The sequence below is a fragment of the Anomaloglossus baeobatrachus genome, chromosome 6, assembly GCF_048569485.1.
Source record: "Anomaloglossus baeobatrachus isolate aAnoBae1 chromosome 6, aAnoBae1.hap1, whole genome shotgun sequence".
Taxonomy (NCBI): Eukaryota; Metazoa; Chordata; class Amphibia; order Anura; family Aromobatidae; genus Anomaloglossus; species Anomaloglossus baeobatrachus.
The window spans coordinates 374,239,853-374,254,152 of record NC_134358.1 but is presented as its reverse complement, the minus strand read 5'-3'; the positions used below and the strand labels follow the sequence as shown (position 1 = coordinate 374,254,152).

Below are 14,300 nucleotides of genomic sequence, written 5' to 3'. Positions count from 1 at the left end.
CATTAGGGCGTGCGCGTGGTCATTGACCTTCTCTTAAAGGGCCAGCACTCCTGAAACAGGATATTGCCTACATCAAGACTAGAGTATTTAAGGAACTTCCTGCCTTGAGGGCGTCGCCTGTTCTACAAGTTCTCTAGCTAGGAGTTCAGGTCCCTCTTGCTGTGTCTCGTTCTAACATTGTGTCTTCCACAGAACCAGTCTTACCAGAGCTACACCTGGTCCTGTCTACAACCTGTCCGAGAGGTCCTGCGGGAACCAGTCTTACCAAAGCTACACCTGGACCTGCTGACAACCTGTCCAACCTGACAACCTGGCTCTGATCGCCCTCGCAACCCGGGTAGACCTCCGCTTTCAGGAAAGGTCCAAAGAAGTGTCCCATGAGAGGCGTCCAGTAAGGCACTCTGCTCCGCCACAGAAGCCTATCTTTTCCTCGTCCGCGCTCTCTGGCTCCTCCACCCATGAGCCCATGGAAGTAGACCGGCTGCGGTCTTCCAAGCAGCGTCGAGCGGAGAGAGTCGCCAAGGGCCTCTGTGTTACGGGGGGCTGTCTGATAATAACCGAAAGGAGTATCAGACAGTCAGGGTCCACCGTGCAAAGACTTTGCTGCAGACTATGGCAGAGTGCAATACCTCTGTTAACTCACAGAAGGATATAATAAGTAAGTAAAGCAATTCCTCCCTTACTTGGAGGGTGTGTGGAATGATCTCTGTTAACAATCACAGAGACAAAGGCAATGTGTGCGAAATGGCACCTACCTAGGTCCGCTCTTCTAGTGGTGCAAAAGAGACGAACAGCAGCGTAAGCCGCACAAAGCTCCTACCTGCGTTCGCTCCACTAGTGTGCGAGGACACGAACCACTAGATATGGCACCTGCCTAGGTCCGCTCTTCTAGTGGTGCAAAAGAGACGAACAGCAGCGTAAGCCGCACAAAGCTCCTACCTCTGTTCGCTCCCCTAGTGTGCGAGGATACGAACAACTGCCAGACGCAGTATAAGGAACGTTACCCTAGCGGCAACGTCCACCTACGAGTAGAATCACAAGGCCCAGTCAGACCATGTGCCTCAGGCACCTGCCTATGCCCGCTCCCCTAAGAGGTAAGGATACGGACAGCAGCCGAAGCTGTAAGGTATAAGAACGCTACCCTGCCGGTAGCGCTCACCTAGCATAGACAGAGGAATGCCTAGAGGAACGCGCACAGAGCGTCTACTCATATGCATGAACCAAGAGGACTGAGCACCATGCGGCGTGTGTCAGGGTCTTATATAGACTCTGTGCCTCATCCAAGATGGAGGACACCAGAGCCAATCCGCTGCCAGAACGACAGGAGTGACGTCATGCTGGCCTATCACCGAGCAAGACGTCACAAGCACATGACCAGCGACCAATCGGCATAGAAGGTGTCAGAGACATGTGACCTCGTGTCAGCGATGATGTCACCCACACATGTGCAATGGCTCCAAGATTGGACTTAGTCTCCGGCGCTCGCACATGTGCAGTAGCAAGAAATCTGGACTTAGTCTCCAGCGCTCGCACATGTGCAGTAGCACGAAATCTGGACTTAGTCTCCAGCGCTCGCACATGTGCAGTAGCACGAAATCTGGACTTAGTCTCCAGCGCTCGCACATGTGCAGTAGCAAGAAATCTGGACTTAGTCTCCAGCGCTCGCACATGTGCAGTAGCAAGAAATCTGGACATAGTCTCCAGTGCTCACAGCAACCGTAACAGTACCTCCCCCTCAAGGGCCCCCCTCCCGGCGACGCAGGTAATCGGCAACTAAGTCGGGAGCATGGACAGCCTCCTCAGGCTCCCAAGAGCGATGTTCCGGGCCATAGCCCTCCCAATCTATCAAGAAGAACCTGCGCCCTCTAACCATCTTAGAACCAACTATGGCTCGTACCTCATAGCTAGAGCGAGAGGAATCAGAGGCAGGAGAGTGCACTTCACGAGCGTGAGGTAAAATAGCCGGCTTTAGCAGTGAGACATGGAATTTGTCATGAATCCTAAGATGGACAGGTAACTTCAATTGATAGACTACAGGATTTACCTGTCGAAGAACCTCATAAGGACCCAGGAAGCGAGGAGCAAATTTGACAGAGCTCACTCTAAGTCTCACGTGTTTTGCAGAGAGCCACACAAAGTCCCCTGGAGAAAAGACAGGAGCCGGGCGACGAAACCTATCGGACACCGTCTTCATACGGTCCTTAGCTGCTTGGATCGACTCTTGAGTCCGATCCCAAACCTCTCTGGCATTAGTTGCCCAGTCGGCCACAAGAGGAGGAGGTGCAGCAGCGGGAAACGGTACCGGTACCCTAGGGTGTTGCCCATTATTGAGTACGAACGGTGTCTGCCCAGTGGCCTCAGCCAGTGAATTGTTAAGGGCAAATTCTGCCCAGGGTAGGAGGGAGGACCAGTTATCGTGGTTCTCAGCAACAAAGTGTCGAAGGTATATAATCATAGATTGATTGGTACGTTCAACCAAACCATTAGTCTCCGGATGGTATGCCGAAGAGAGATTCAACTCAATTTGCAGAAGGCTACAAAGATCTCGCCAGAAACGGGAAGTAAATTGCGGGCCTCTATCACAAATGATACGATCTGGCATCCCGTGAAGCCTAAAGACATGCTTGAGGAATAGTTTGGCTAGTACCCTGGAAGATGGGATTCTCGATAACGGTACGAGATGAACCATCCGGGAGAAATGGTCCGTAATGACCCACACAAATCTATGTCCCTGTGAACATGGAAGATCACCCACAAAGTCCATGCCTACCACCTCCCATGGTCTATCTGGCACTGGTAAAGGATGCAAGAGCCCAGCCGGTCTCTGCCGTAATGGACGGTTGCGAGCACACGAGTAGCAGGAACCGACATATCTCTTGACGTGGCTGGCTAAGTGTGGCCACCAATACCACCTCTCCAGTAACTCTCGTGTCCGCCTAATACCAAAATGCCCACCCACCTTTGAGGTGTGGGCCCATGACAGTATATCATTCTGTCGATCAGGCGGAACAAAGGTCTTGCCCGGTGGGATTTGGTCTAACGTCACAGGGGAGAGCGTATGAAAAACCCTGGAGGGAAGGATAAGACGAGGTTCGTCAATCTCTTCCTGGGTAGAAAGCATAGAGCGAGACAGGGCGTCTGCCTTGTTATTCTTACTCCCAGACAGATAGTTGATGGAGAAGTGAAAGCGGGAGAAAAACAAGGACCAGCGGGCTTGGCGAGGATTCAGACGCTGAGCGGTTTGTAAGTACGTCAGATTCTTATGGTCTGTATAGACCTGGAAAGGATGTTTCGCTCCTTCCAGCAAGTGACGCCACTCCTCCAAGGCTAATCTCAAGGCGAGCAGTTCCCTATCCCCAATGGTATAGTTTCTCTCTGCCGGTGAAAAGGTTTTAGCAAAGAAGAAACACGGCCTTTTTCTACCTGCACCGTTCTTTTGATACAAGACCGCACCAGCACCCACTGAAGAGGCATCAACCTCTAAGAGGAAGGGCTTATTCTCATCGGGTCTTTGAAGAACGGGAGCAGTTGAAAAGTGTCTTTTTACTGCCTCAAAAGCCTGAGATGTCTCAGTAGACCAGGCTTTGGAATTAGCACCTTTCTTAGTCAAGGCCACCAAAGGGGCCACCAAAGTAGAAAAATGGGGTATGAACTGCCTGTAATAATTTATGAATCCTAAGAAGCGTTGCACCGCCTTCAAGGAATGAGGTTCGGACCATTGCAGGACAGCAGAGAGCTTCGCAGGATCCATAGCCAGACCCTCTTGTGAGATAATGTAACCCAAAAAAGGCAATGAGGACTGCTCGAATACACATTTCTCGAGTTTAGCAAACAATGAGTGCTCCCTTAAACGGGAAAGGACACGAACGACATCCTGACGATGAGTCTCCAGATCAGGAGAAAAAATCAGGATGTCGTCCAGATACACCACTACTGAGGATAACAGTAAATCCCCGAACACATCGTTTACGAAGTCCTGAAATACTGCGGGTGCATTACATAACCCAAAAGGCATGACGAGGTATTCATAGTGACCGTCTCGGGTGTTAAAAGCGGTCTTCCATTCGTCACCCTTTCGAATTCGTACCAAGTTATACGCACCCCGCAGATCCAACTTCGTAAAAACTTGAGCTCCTCTCAGTCTGTCAAAGAGCTCCGAAATTAAAGGTAATGGGTATTTGTTCTTTATTGTGATTGCGTTGAGACCCCTGTAATCTATGCAGGGACGCAAATCACCCTCTTTCTTCCGAACAAAGAAAAACCCAGCTCCCGCGGGAGAGACAGACTTACGAATGAACCCCTTCTCTAAACTCTCTCTTATATAGGTCGACATGGCCTCCGACTCAGGTATCGACAGGGGGTAAACCCTGCCTTTAGGTGGAACCGAACCTGGGATAAGGTCTATGGCACAGTCATACGGCCTATGGGGTGGAAGAACCTCAGCACCCTGTTTGGAGAACACGTCAGCGAAATCCAAATAGGGTGTAGGTATGGGAGAGAGATCAGTTGATGCAACCGCAACGACCTTAGGTGGTAAGGGAAGACATCGGGACTGACATTTCGAACCCCAACTAATAATGCTGTCAGACTCCCAGTCAATGTGAGGAGCATGAGTCCGAAGCCATGGAAGACCCAGAAGGACGTCGTCTATACCCTCAGGCAAAACAAGAAAAGAAATCTCCTCTATGTGACCCTGAGACAGGGAAAGGCGCAAGGGAACTGTCCTCAATGTAATGGAGTCAGACAACATAGTTCCATTAACAACACGGACAGGAATAGGCGCCTCTAACATGATAGAGGGAATATTGTGTCCCTTTACAAATCCTGAGGACACAAAAATCCCGTCAGCTCCGGAATCCACAAAAGCCATAATAGGCCATGTATTCTCAGATAACGAGAGCGTACCTGGGATACAACACTTAGAGGGTGCAGAAGACGTCTCTAGTAACCCCCCTCTAATGGTTACTAGGCCAGGGAGTTTCCCTGACGACTAGGACACTTGTTGGCATAGTGCCCAGCCTGACGACATACGTAACATATAGGAGGACCAGACTTGCGTAGTCTGGAGAACGTATGACCTAACTCCATAGGAGTGGGAGATGTTTCAGATGCTGAGGAAGATGGTAGTGGACCCTCAACAACTGGAATAGCCCGATGCTTAGGGCGTGAGGAAGAGACCTCGAGTCTACGTTCCTTATGGCGTACATCGATCCTCGTTGCAACTGTGATCAAGTCCTCCAGAGAAGCAGGGACCTCACGAGTAGCAAGGGCATCCTTGACATAGCCTGCCAACCCTCTCCAGAAGATAGGAATCAACACCTTCTCTGGCCAATCTAGTTCTGCCACCAGAGTTCTAAAAGCAATGGCATAAGAACTAGTGGATAACGAACCCTGAGATAGATCTAACAGTCTCAGGGCCGCATCATGGGTAACCTGCGGACCCATGAATACCGCCTTAAGAGCATCAAGAAAGTCTTGATGTCTCAGAGTAACCACATCAGAGCGCTCCCATAGGGGAGTCGCCCATTCTAAGGCTTTGTCCTGAAGTAATGAGATGATAAAGCCTACTCTGGACCTCTCCGTAGAGAAGCGAGAAGAGTTGACCTCTAGGTGTATCTGACACTGACTAATGAAACCACGACATGATCTGGCATCGCCAGAATATCTGTTTGGCAGAGCAAGTCGAGGATCATGTGCAGATGTCACCATGGTCTGAGGTTTATCCTCTATACTCTTGAGCCGTGACTCAAGTACTTGTATGTAACGGTGTAACTGCTGATATTCTGCCATAACTGCCAGACCCTTGGCTCAGTCCTAATGTTACGGGGGGCTGTCTGATAATAACCGAAAGGAGTATCAGACAGTCAGGGTCCACCGTGCAAAGACTTTGCTGCAGACTATGGCAGAGTGCAATACCTCTGTTAACTCACAGAAGGATATAATAAGTAAGTAAAGCAATTCCTCCCTTACTTGGAGGGTGTGTGGAATGATCTCTGTTAACAATCACAGAGACAAAGGCAATGTGTGCGAAATGGCACCTACCTAGGTCCGCTCTTCTAGTGGTGCAAAAGAGACGAACAGCAGCGTAAGCCGCACAAAGCTCCTACCTGCGTTCGCTCCACTAGTGTGCGAGGACACGAACCACTAGATATGGCACCTGCCTAGGTCCGCTCTTCTAGTGGTGCAAAAGAGACGAACAGCAGCGTAAGCCGCACAAAGCTCCTACCTCTGTTCGCTCCCCTAGTGTGCGAGGATACGAACAACTGCCAGACGCAGTATAAGGAACGTTACCCTAGCGGCAACGTCCACCTACGAGTAGAATCACAAGGCCCAGCCAGACCATGTGCCTCAGGCACCTGCCTATGTCCGCTCCCCTAAGAGGTAAGGATACGGACAGCAGCCGAAGCTGTAAGGTATAAGAACGCTACCCTGCCGGTAGCGCTCACCTAGCATAGGCAGAGGAATGCCTAGAGGAACGCGCACAGAGCGTCTACTCATATGCATGAACCAAGGGGACTGAGCACCATGCGGCGTGTGTCAGGGTCTTATATAGACTCTGTGCCTCATCCAAGATGGAGGACACCAGAGCCAATCCGCTGCCAGAACGACAGGAGTGACGTCATGCTGGCCTATCACCGAGCAAGACGTCACAAGCACATGACCAGCGACCAATCGGCATAGAAGGTGTCAGAGACATGTGACCTCGTGTCAGCGATGATGTCACCCACACATGTGCAATGGCTCCAAGATTGGACTTAGTCTCCGGCGCTCGCACATGTGCAGTAGCAAGAAATCTGGACTTAGTCTCCAGCGCTCGCACATGTGCAGTAGCACGAAATCTGGACTTAGTCTCCAGCGCTCGCACATGTGCAGTAGCACGAAATCTGGACTTAGTCTCCAGCGCTCGCACATGTGCAGTAGCAAGAAATCTGGACTTAGTCTCCAGCGCTCGCACATGTGCAGTAGCAAGAAATCTGGACATAGTCTCCAGTGCTCGCAGCAACCGTAACACTCTGCTTCTACTGCGGAGACGGCGCACACCTGGTGCGCCCTTGCCCAGAGAGACTGGGAAACTCCAAAGCCTAGGGTTGGTAGGAGAGGCCACCCTAGGTACCGGGAAGCTCTCAGACATGAACTGTCCAGGTGACAACAGGAGAAACCCGCTTCACAGCAGAGGCATATCTCGATTCCGGGGCAGCAGGCAACTTTATCCTCCAGGCCACTGTCGATAAGTACCAGGTACCTGTCACACCACTGAAAGAACCCCTTGTGATTGCCTCTGTGGATGGGAAACCCCTATCTGACACCGTCCTGTTTATCACCAAACCAGTGAGACTGCGTATTGGTGTGCTGCACACCGAGGAAATCGCCTTCTATGTCCTCCCGCGCATGTCTCATCCGCTCCTGCTGGGTTTGCCCTTGCTACGGGTACATGAACCTTCGGTCAGCTGGCATACTGGAGAAATAACCCCATGGGGCCCGTCCTGTCATGAGAACTGCCTGCAGTCCATCCAGCCCATTCGTCGTCTTCCAGCCCCGGACTCCTTACCTGGCCTACCTCTAACCTATTGGTCCTTCGCAGATGTGTTCGATAAAAAGGAGTCGGAAGTATTAAGTCCACATCGACCCTACGACTGTGCCATCGACCTTCTGCCAGGAACCACTCCTCCTCGAGGGCGGATATACCCTTTGTCCCCTGCTGAGACCCGGGCCATGTCTGACTACATAACCGAGAACCTGGCACGGGGGTTTATTCGGAGATCCTCGTCTCTGGCTGGAGCAGGCTTCTTCTTCGTCAAGAAAAAAGAAGGCAACTTACATCCCTGTATCGATTACCGGGGACTGAACCAGATCACCGTGAAAAACAAATACCCCCTGCCTCTCATCCCTGAACTCTTCGATCGGCTCAGAGGGGCTCGTATATTCACCAAATTAGATCTCCGTGGGGCCTACAACCTGGTTCGCATACGCTCCGGGGATGAGTGGAAGACTGCCTTCAACACCCGGGACGGGCACTATGAGTATTGTGTGATGCCCTTCGGTCTTTGCAACTCCCCGGCTGTCTTCCAGGAGCTGGTGAACGACGTGTTCAGGGACCTCCTCTACGTCTGTGTAGTCGTATATCTGGATGACATCTTAATCTAGTCCCTGGACCTACAGACCCACAGAGAGAACGTGCAGCTGGTGCTACAGAGGCTGAGGAAGAACCGCTTATACGCCAAATACGAGAAGTGTGTGTTCGAACAATCGTCTCTTCTCTTTCTGGGCTATGTGATATCTGACACCAGTCTGCAGAATGGACCCCAAGAAGGTTTCTGCCATCCTCGACTGGCCTCCTCCTTCGTGACTGAAAGCCATCCAACGCTTCCTCGGTTTTGCTAACTACTATCACCAGTTCGTCCCTCACTTCTCGACCCTGACGGCCCCTCTCTCCGCCCTGACCAAGAAGGGGCCAATCCGAAGGCCTGGTCACCCGAGACGGACGCCGCCTTCTGCTCTCTGAAGTGGTCCTTTGCTTCCTCTCTTGTTCTTCACCGACCAGAGTTGAACCGCCAATTCACCTTGGAGGTTGACGCCTCCTCCACCGGGGCCGGGGCTGTTCCTATGCAGAAGTCCTCCACCGGGAAGATGGTCACCTGCGGCTTCTTCTCCAAGACCTTTTCGGCTCCTGAACGCAATTATACCATTGGCGATCGAGAACTCCTGGCTGTCAAGATGGAATTGGAGGAATGGCGATATCTCTTGGAGGGAGCGGTTTACCCGGTGAGCATCTATACTGACCACAAAAACCTGGAATATTTACGCTCCGCTCAAAGGCTGAACCCGCGCCAAGCTCGTTGGTCTCTCTTCTTCGCCAGGTTTGACTTCCAGCTACACTTCGACCCGCGGACAAGAACGTGCGGGCGGATGCCTTGTCCCGGTCCTTCGTTTCGGTGGAGCAGGAGGAAGAGCCAAACCAGTCCATCATCTCTTCTAGCAAGATCATTCCGGTGGCCCCTGTCACTCTTGCACAGATACCCATCCCCCCCGGGAAGACTTCTGTCACAGAGACCGATGGACTCAAGGTCCTCCAATGGGGACATTCGTCGAAAGTGGACAGACACACCGGTCAGAAGAAAACCTTGGGCGCTATCGTTCATCATTATTGGTGGCCGTCTCTTCGTAACGATGTCACAGCCTTCGTCTCCGCTTGTTCCTCCTGTGCCCAGAACAAGACGCCTAAGCACCTGCCCTATGGTCGTCTCCTGCCGCTACCGACTCCTTCAGTTCTATGGCAACATATTGCCATGGACTTCGTCACGGACTTGCCCTTGTCCTCCGGTCATACGGTTATCTGGGTCGTGGTAGACCGGTTCTCGAAAATGGCCTATTTCGTTCCCGTGCCTGGATTACTCTCCGCTCAAGACCTCACGGACGCCTTCATACAGCATATCTTCCGCCTACACGGCTTCCCTGCTCATATTGTGTCCGACAGAGGAACCAAGTTCACTTCACGCTTTTGGATGACTCTCTGCGAACACCTGGGTGTGTCTCTTGACTTTTCCTCTGCCTACCACCCTCAGTCGAATGGACAAGTGGAACGTGTTAAACAGATCATGACTACCTTCCTACCTCACTACGTCAACGCCCATCAGGACAACTTGTCCACGCTACTTCCTTGGGCTGAGTTCTCTCACAACCACCAGGTCAGTGAATCCACCTCCAGTTCTCCCTTCCATGTCGTTTATGGCCTCCAGCCTTCCGTGCCGTTGCCTGTATTCCCAGCCTCCGATGTACCTGCTGCAGACGCCCTAGCCAGAGACTTCTCTGCTATATGGGCCTCCGTCAAGGTCTCTCTTGGTCGAGCTGCTGCACGGATGAAGAGACATGCAGACATGAGGCGTCTTGACCCTCCTCGCTTCTCTCCGGGGGACTTGGTTTGGCTTGCCTCCAAGTACGTCCGACTCAATTCCATCGTACAAGCTGGGTTCGTGGTACATCGGTCCCTTCAAGGTCCTCAGGAAAATCAACGAGGTGTCCTAGAAGTTGCGGCTTCCGCCCTCCATGCGGACACCCAACTCCTTCCATGTGTCCTTGCTGAAGCCTGTTGTACTTTGTCCCTTCTCCGCTGATGCCAGTCCTCCTCCTCCTCCTACCATTGCTGATGATGACATCTATGCGGTAAGAGATATGGTGGCCATGAAGACCGTCAGGGGTAGGCAGTACTTCCTGGTCGACTGGGCGGGTTATGGCCCCGAGGATAGGTCCTGGGAACCCCGGGAGAACGTGGGTACTCCTCTGATACGTGACTTCTTGTGCTGGGAGGGGGGAGTGGGGGGGTACTGTCACGCTCCCCGGGTCCCGACGCCATTTCTCACACACCGCCCCGGTCCCCGGATCACCTGCCCTCAGCCACACGTCCTCCTCGGCACCCTCCAGGCTTCCGGTCTCCCGCTCCCGGCGCTCCCCTGCGACCCTGGACACCTTGCCTGGCTCCCCTGCTTCCTCGACACCACTCCCTGCTCTGGCCTCTGGCATCGCGCATGCGCATTAGGGCGCACGCGCGGTCATTGACCTCCTCTTAAAGGGCCAGAACTCCTGAAACAGGATATTGCCTAAATCAAGACTAGAGTATTTAACACTAGAATTACTGGACTCGTGACACCTATATAGAAATACATAGTGCAAAATAGTCAAAATGACTACCTCAGTAGTTCTAGTGTTAAGGAGCTTCCTGCCTTGAGGGCATCGCCTTTTCTACAAGTTCTCTAGCTAGGAGTCCAGGTCCCTCTTGCTGTGTCTCGTTCTAACATTGTGTTTTCCACAGAACCAGTCTTACCAAAGCTACACCTGGTCCTTTCTAAAACCTGTCCGAGAGGTCATGCGGGAACCAGTCTTACCAAAGCTACACCTGGTCCTGTCTACAACCTGTCCGAGAGGTCCTGCGGGAACCAGTCTTACCAAAGCTACACCTGGACCTACTGACAACCTGTCCAAGAGGTTCTGCGGGAACTGTCCTGTCAAGCATACCGGGTCCTGATCGCAACCTGTCCGAGTGGTCCTCCGGGGATTGTCTGCTGTGACACTACCATCTGCTCCAGTCTGAACCCTTCCCCTGACCTTGGCTTTACCCGGCAACCTCTACCGGTTGGACTCTGCTCTTGTACCACTTCGTGCTCCGGCAATCGTGCATCCAGGCCCTCTGGTGGGGTGACCGGACAGTCCCTGTATAGGGGTTAGCTCTGAGTTGCTCCACTGGGGGAGTCCAGTGCACGGCCCAGAGGATCCACCACCCGGGCGTAACAGCAGAAGAAGGAAGAAAGTGTCCAAACTTATTTTATTTATATTAAATATATGATGTACATAAGGTCAGGTGGGTAGAGAATAGAAAACATGAAAACATGCAGTAGACTGACGTATGCCCAAAGATACACCACAAGACATAATTATATTGACTACAGTGTCATTCATTATTGCTGTAATAAAAGCACAAGGTTAGACCATTACTTTATATTGGATTGCCATATATAATGTTGGAAATTTTATACTAAGTTGTTGAGTATAAAAAAGCATATACAAACAATAGCAAAATATTGCACATAGCCCATATTATGTCATGGAAACATTCTAACATGTAGCCACAAGATGGCAGCCACACACCAATAGGGGTGAGCTTTGATTACAAATGCCTGGCTGCCCTATCTGTACACATAAAGTCAAGGCTAATACAAATAATGAGCTGTGTTACCTCATATCAAATTGTTGGTGGATCAAATAGTGGTATACACCTACACGAAAAGGTGAATACAGTGAGATGGTGTCCCGACGAGCGTCCGAAGCGAAAAACCACAAAATACACAATACAAGAGAATATGCCACCAACTTAACAACAGCAAACGGGAGTAAAGGGGGATTTACATGCTACGATATCGTTAATGTTTTATCGTCGGGGTCACGTCGTTAGTGACGCACATCCGGCGTCCTTAACGATATCGCAGCGTGTGACACTTATGTGTGACCTAAAACGATCGCAAAAGTGGCCAAAATCATTTGCCGCGGAGAGGTCATCCTATAACAAAAAATCGTTCACCTCTCATTAGCGATGTTGTTCCTCGTTCCTGCGGCAGCACACATCGCAATGTGTGACACCGCAGGAGCGAGGAACATCTCCTTATGTGCCTCCACCGCCAATGCGGAAGGATGGAGGTGGGCGGGATGTTATGTCCTGCTGATCTCCACCCCTACGCTTCTATTGGACGGCTGCCGTGTGATGTTGCTGTGACGCCGCACGACCCGCCCCCTTAGAAAGGAGGCGGATAGGCGACCAGAGCGACGTCGCAGGGCAGGTAAACCGTGTGACGGGGGAGTGCGATTTTGTGCTCGACGGGCCGCGATATGCCCGTGTCGCAAAAACGATGGGAGTGGGTACGCACGCTAGCGATATCGTTACCGATATCGCTAGCGTGTAAAGCCCCCTTTAGATGCTGAGTAAAGAACAAACAGCAGAGAGAGGTATTCTAGATGGCCTTATACTGACTGGCATAAACAAACAGCATTATGATTGGACATCAAAATGAGAATATCACCAGCAGGCGGAAAATATTTCAAGCTGCACCAAAAAGGTGATTTGGCAGACATTTGAGTAAATTAATCCATATTAATCTAGTAGAACTAAAGCAAGGATACCAGAAACTAAACACCCAAATTAGAAGTGTATCTGCTGTTCTAGCTCCCCTGAGGCTTTGGTCGCCACAGGGTACTGTAGCTCATTTAAAGCGCAGTATCCATCCCGGGTATGAGGAGGTTAATGTCTGGTATGTCTCACTTAGGGTAACTTCACACATCCGTTTATTCCAATCAGGCACAATCCGGTTTATGCCTGATGCAACGTATCCTTCTCAAATTGTGTAAAAACTGATGCGACGGATCCGGTAAAAAAAACGGATCTGTTTTTTTTGTTTGTTTTTTTTTATGCTGAGAGAGAGACCCCATCATCACCGCACAAACACCGGCACTACCGCACGCATCATCACCACACACGCAGGAACTATCGCACGCATCATCACCGCACATGTAGGCACTACCGCACGCATCATCACCGCACAAACACTGGCACTACCGCACGCATCATCACCACACACACCCCGACACTATTCGCACGCATCATCACCGCACATACACTGGTACTATTGCACACATCATCACCGCACAAACACCGGCACTATCGCACGCATCATCACCGCACAAACACCGGTACTATCGCCCCCAGCATCACCACACACACAGGCATTACCTCAGTGACGTCCCCGCTGACAGCGCAATTCACTTCAGTTGCTGCGTGAAGCTCCCAGGAGCGGCGGTGTTCTACTGCCTCTCCTATCAGCTTCATGTAGCAGAGCTGAAATCGTCGTGGGACCTCTGTGCATTACGTCGGACCAGGAGGGGTATTTGGGGATTTTAATAAAATGGTGAAAGAGGGTGTTTTTTTGTCTTTTATTCCAAATAAAGTATTTTTTTGGGTGTATGTGTTTATTTACTTTACAAGTTAATCATTGGAGGTGTCTCATAGATGCCTGCCATGATTAACCCCTTATTACCCCGATTGCCACCGCACCAGGGCAATTCAGGATGAGCCGGGTAGAGTCCCGGGACTGTCGCATCTAATGGAGGCGGCAATTCCGGGCAGCTGCTGGCTGATATTGTTAGGCTGGGGGGCTCCCCATAACGTGGAGCTCCCCATCCTGAGAATACCAGCCTTCAGCCGTGTGGCTTTATCTTGGCTGGTATCAAAATTGGGGGGGACCGCACGTCGTTTTTTTTTAATTATTTATTTATTTTACTGCAAGATATAGCCCCACCCACCGGCTGCTGTGATTGGTTTCAGTGAGACAGCTGTCACTCAGCATGGGGGCGTGTCTGCCTGCATCCAATCATGTGGTTCAGCAGACAGAGGAGACAATCACAAAGCACAGACTCAAGGGTTCAAATCCAGACACATAGCAATGACGTAACGTCTAGCAAGAAGTTACAGTTACAAGATGGTGCCAAGGGACCAGCGTAGTGCCAAGAAAGCATCGGAGGGTGCATATAATACCTGGGGCAAAAGGCCTTAGGTTTAAAGTGCCACTCCAGTTCTGAAAAAAATAAACCTGGAATGATGCTTTAAGTTTCCTCATACTGGCATTCTAGATCCCAGTCTTTGCCTCTGACCTAGGCAAATCAGATCTCATACTTTCACTGACGAGGGGCAACACCATGTCTGTAAATTGTGATTCTGGTTTGGCTTTTGTCGTTAAAGGGTGATTATTGACTTTTAGGAT

At 51.1% G+C, this 14,300-nt stretch overlaps 1 protein-coding gene across 1 annotated transcript in view; it reads left to right on the top strand.

Annotated features, from left to right (window-relative positions):
- PKD1L1 (polycystin 1 like 1, transient receptor potential channel interacting) overlaps positions 1–14,300 on the top strand; it is an 884,746-nt gene that overhangs the window by 82,020 nt on the left and 788,426 nt on the right. The window contains exon 7 of the mRNA XM_075316120.1: positions 9,015–9,686. Coding sequence (XP_075172235.1) covers positions 9,015–9,686 — 672 coding nt within the window. The remainder of the gene's footprint in view (positions 1–9,014; positions 9,687–14,300) is intronic.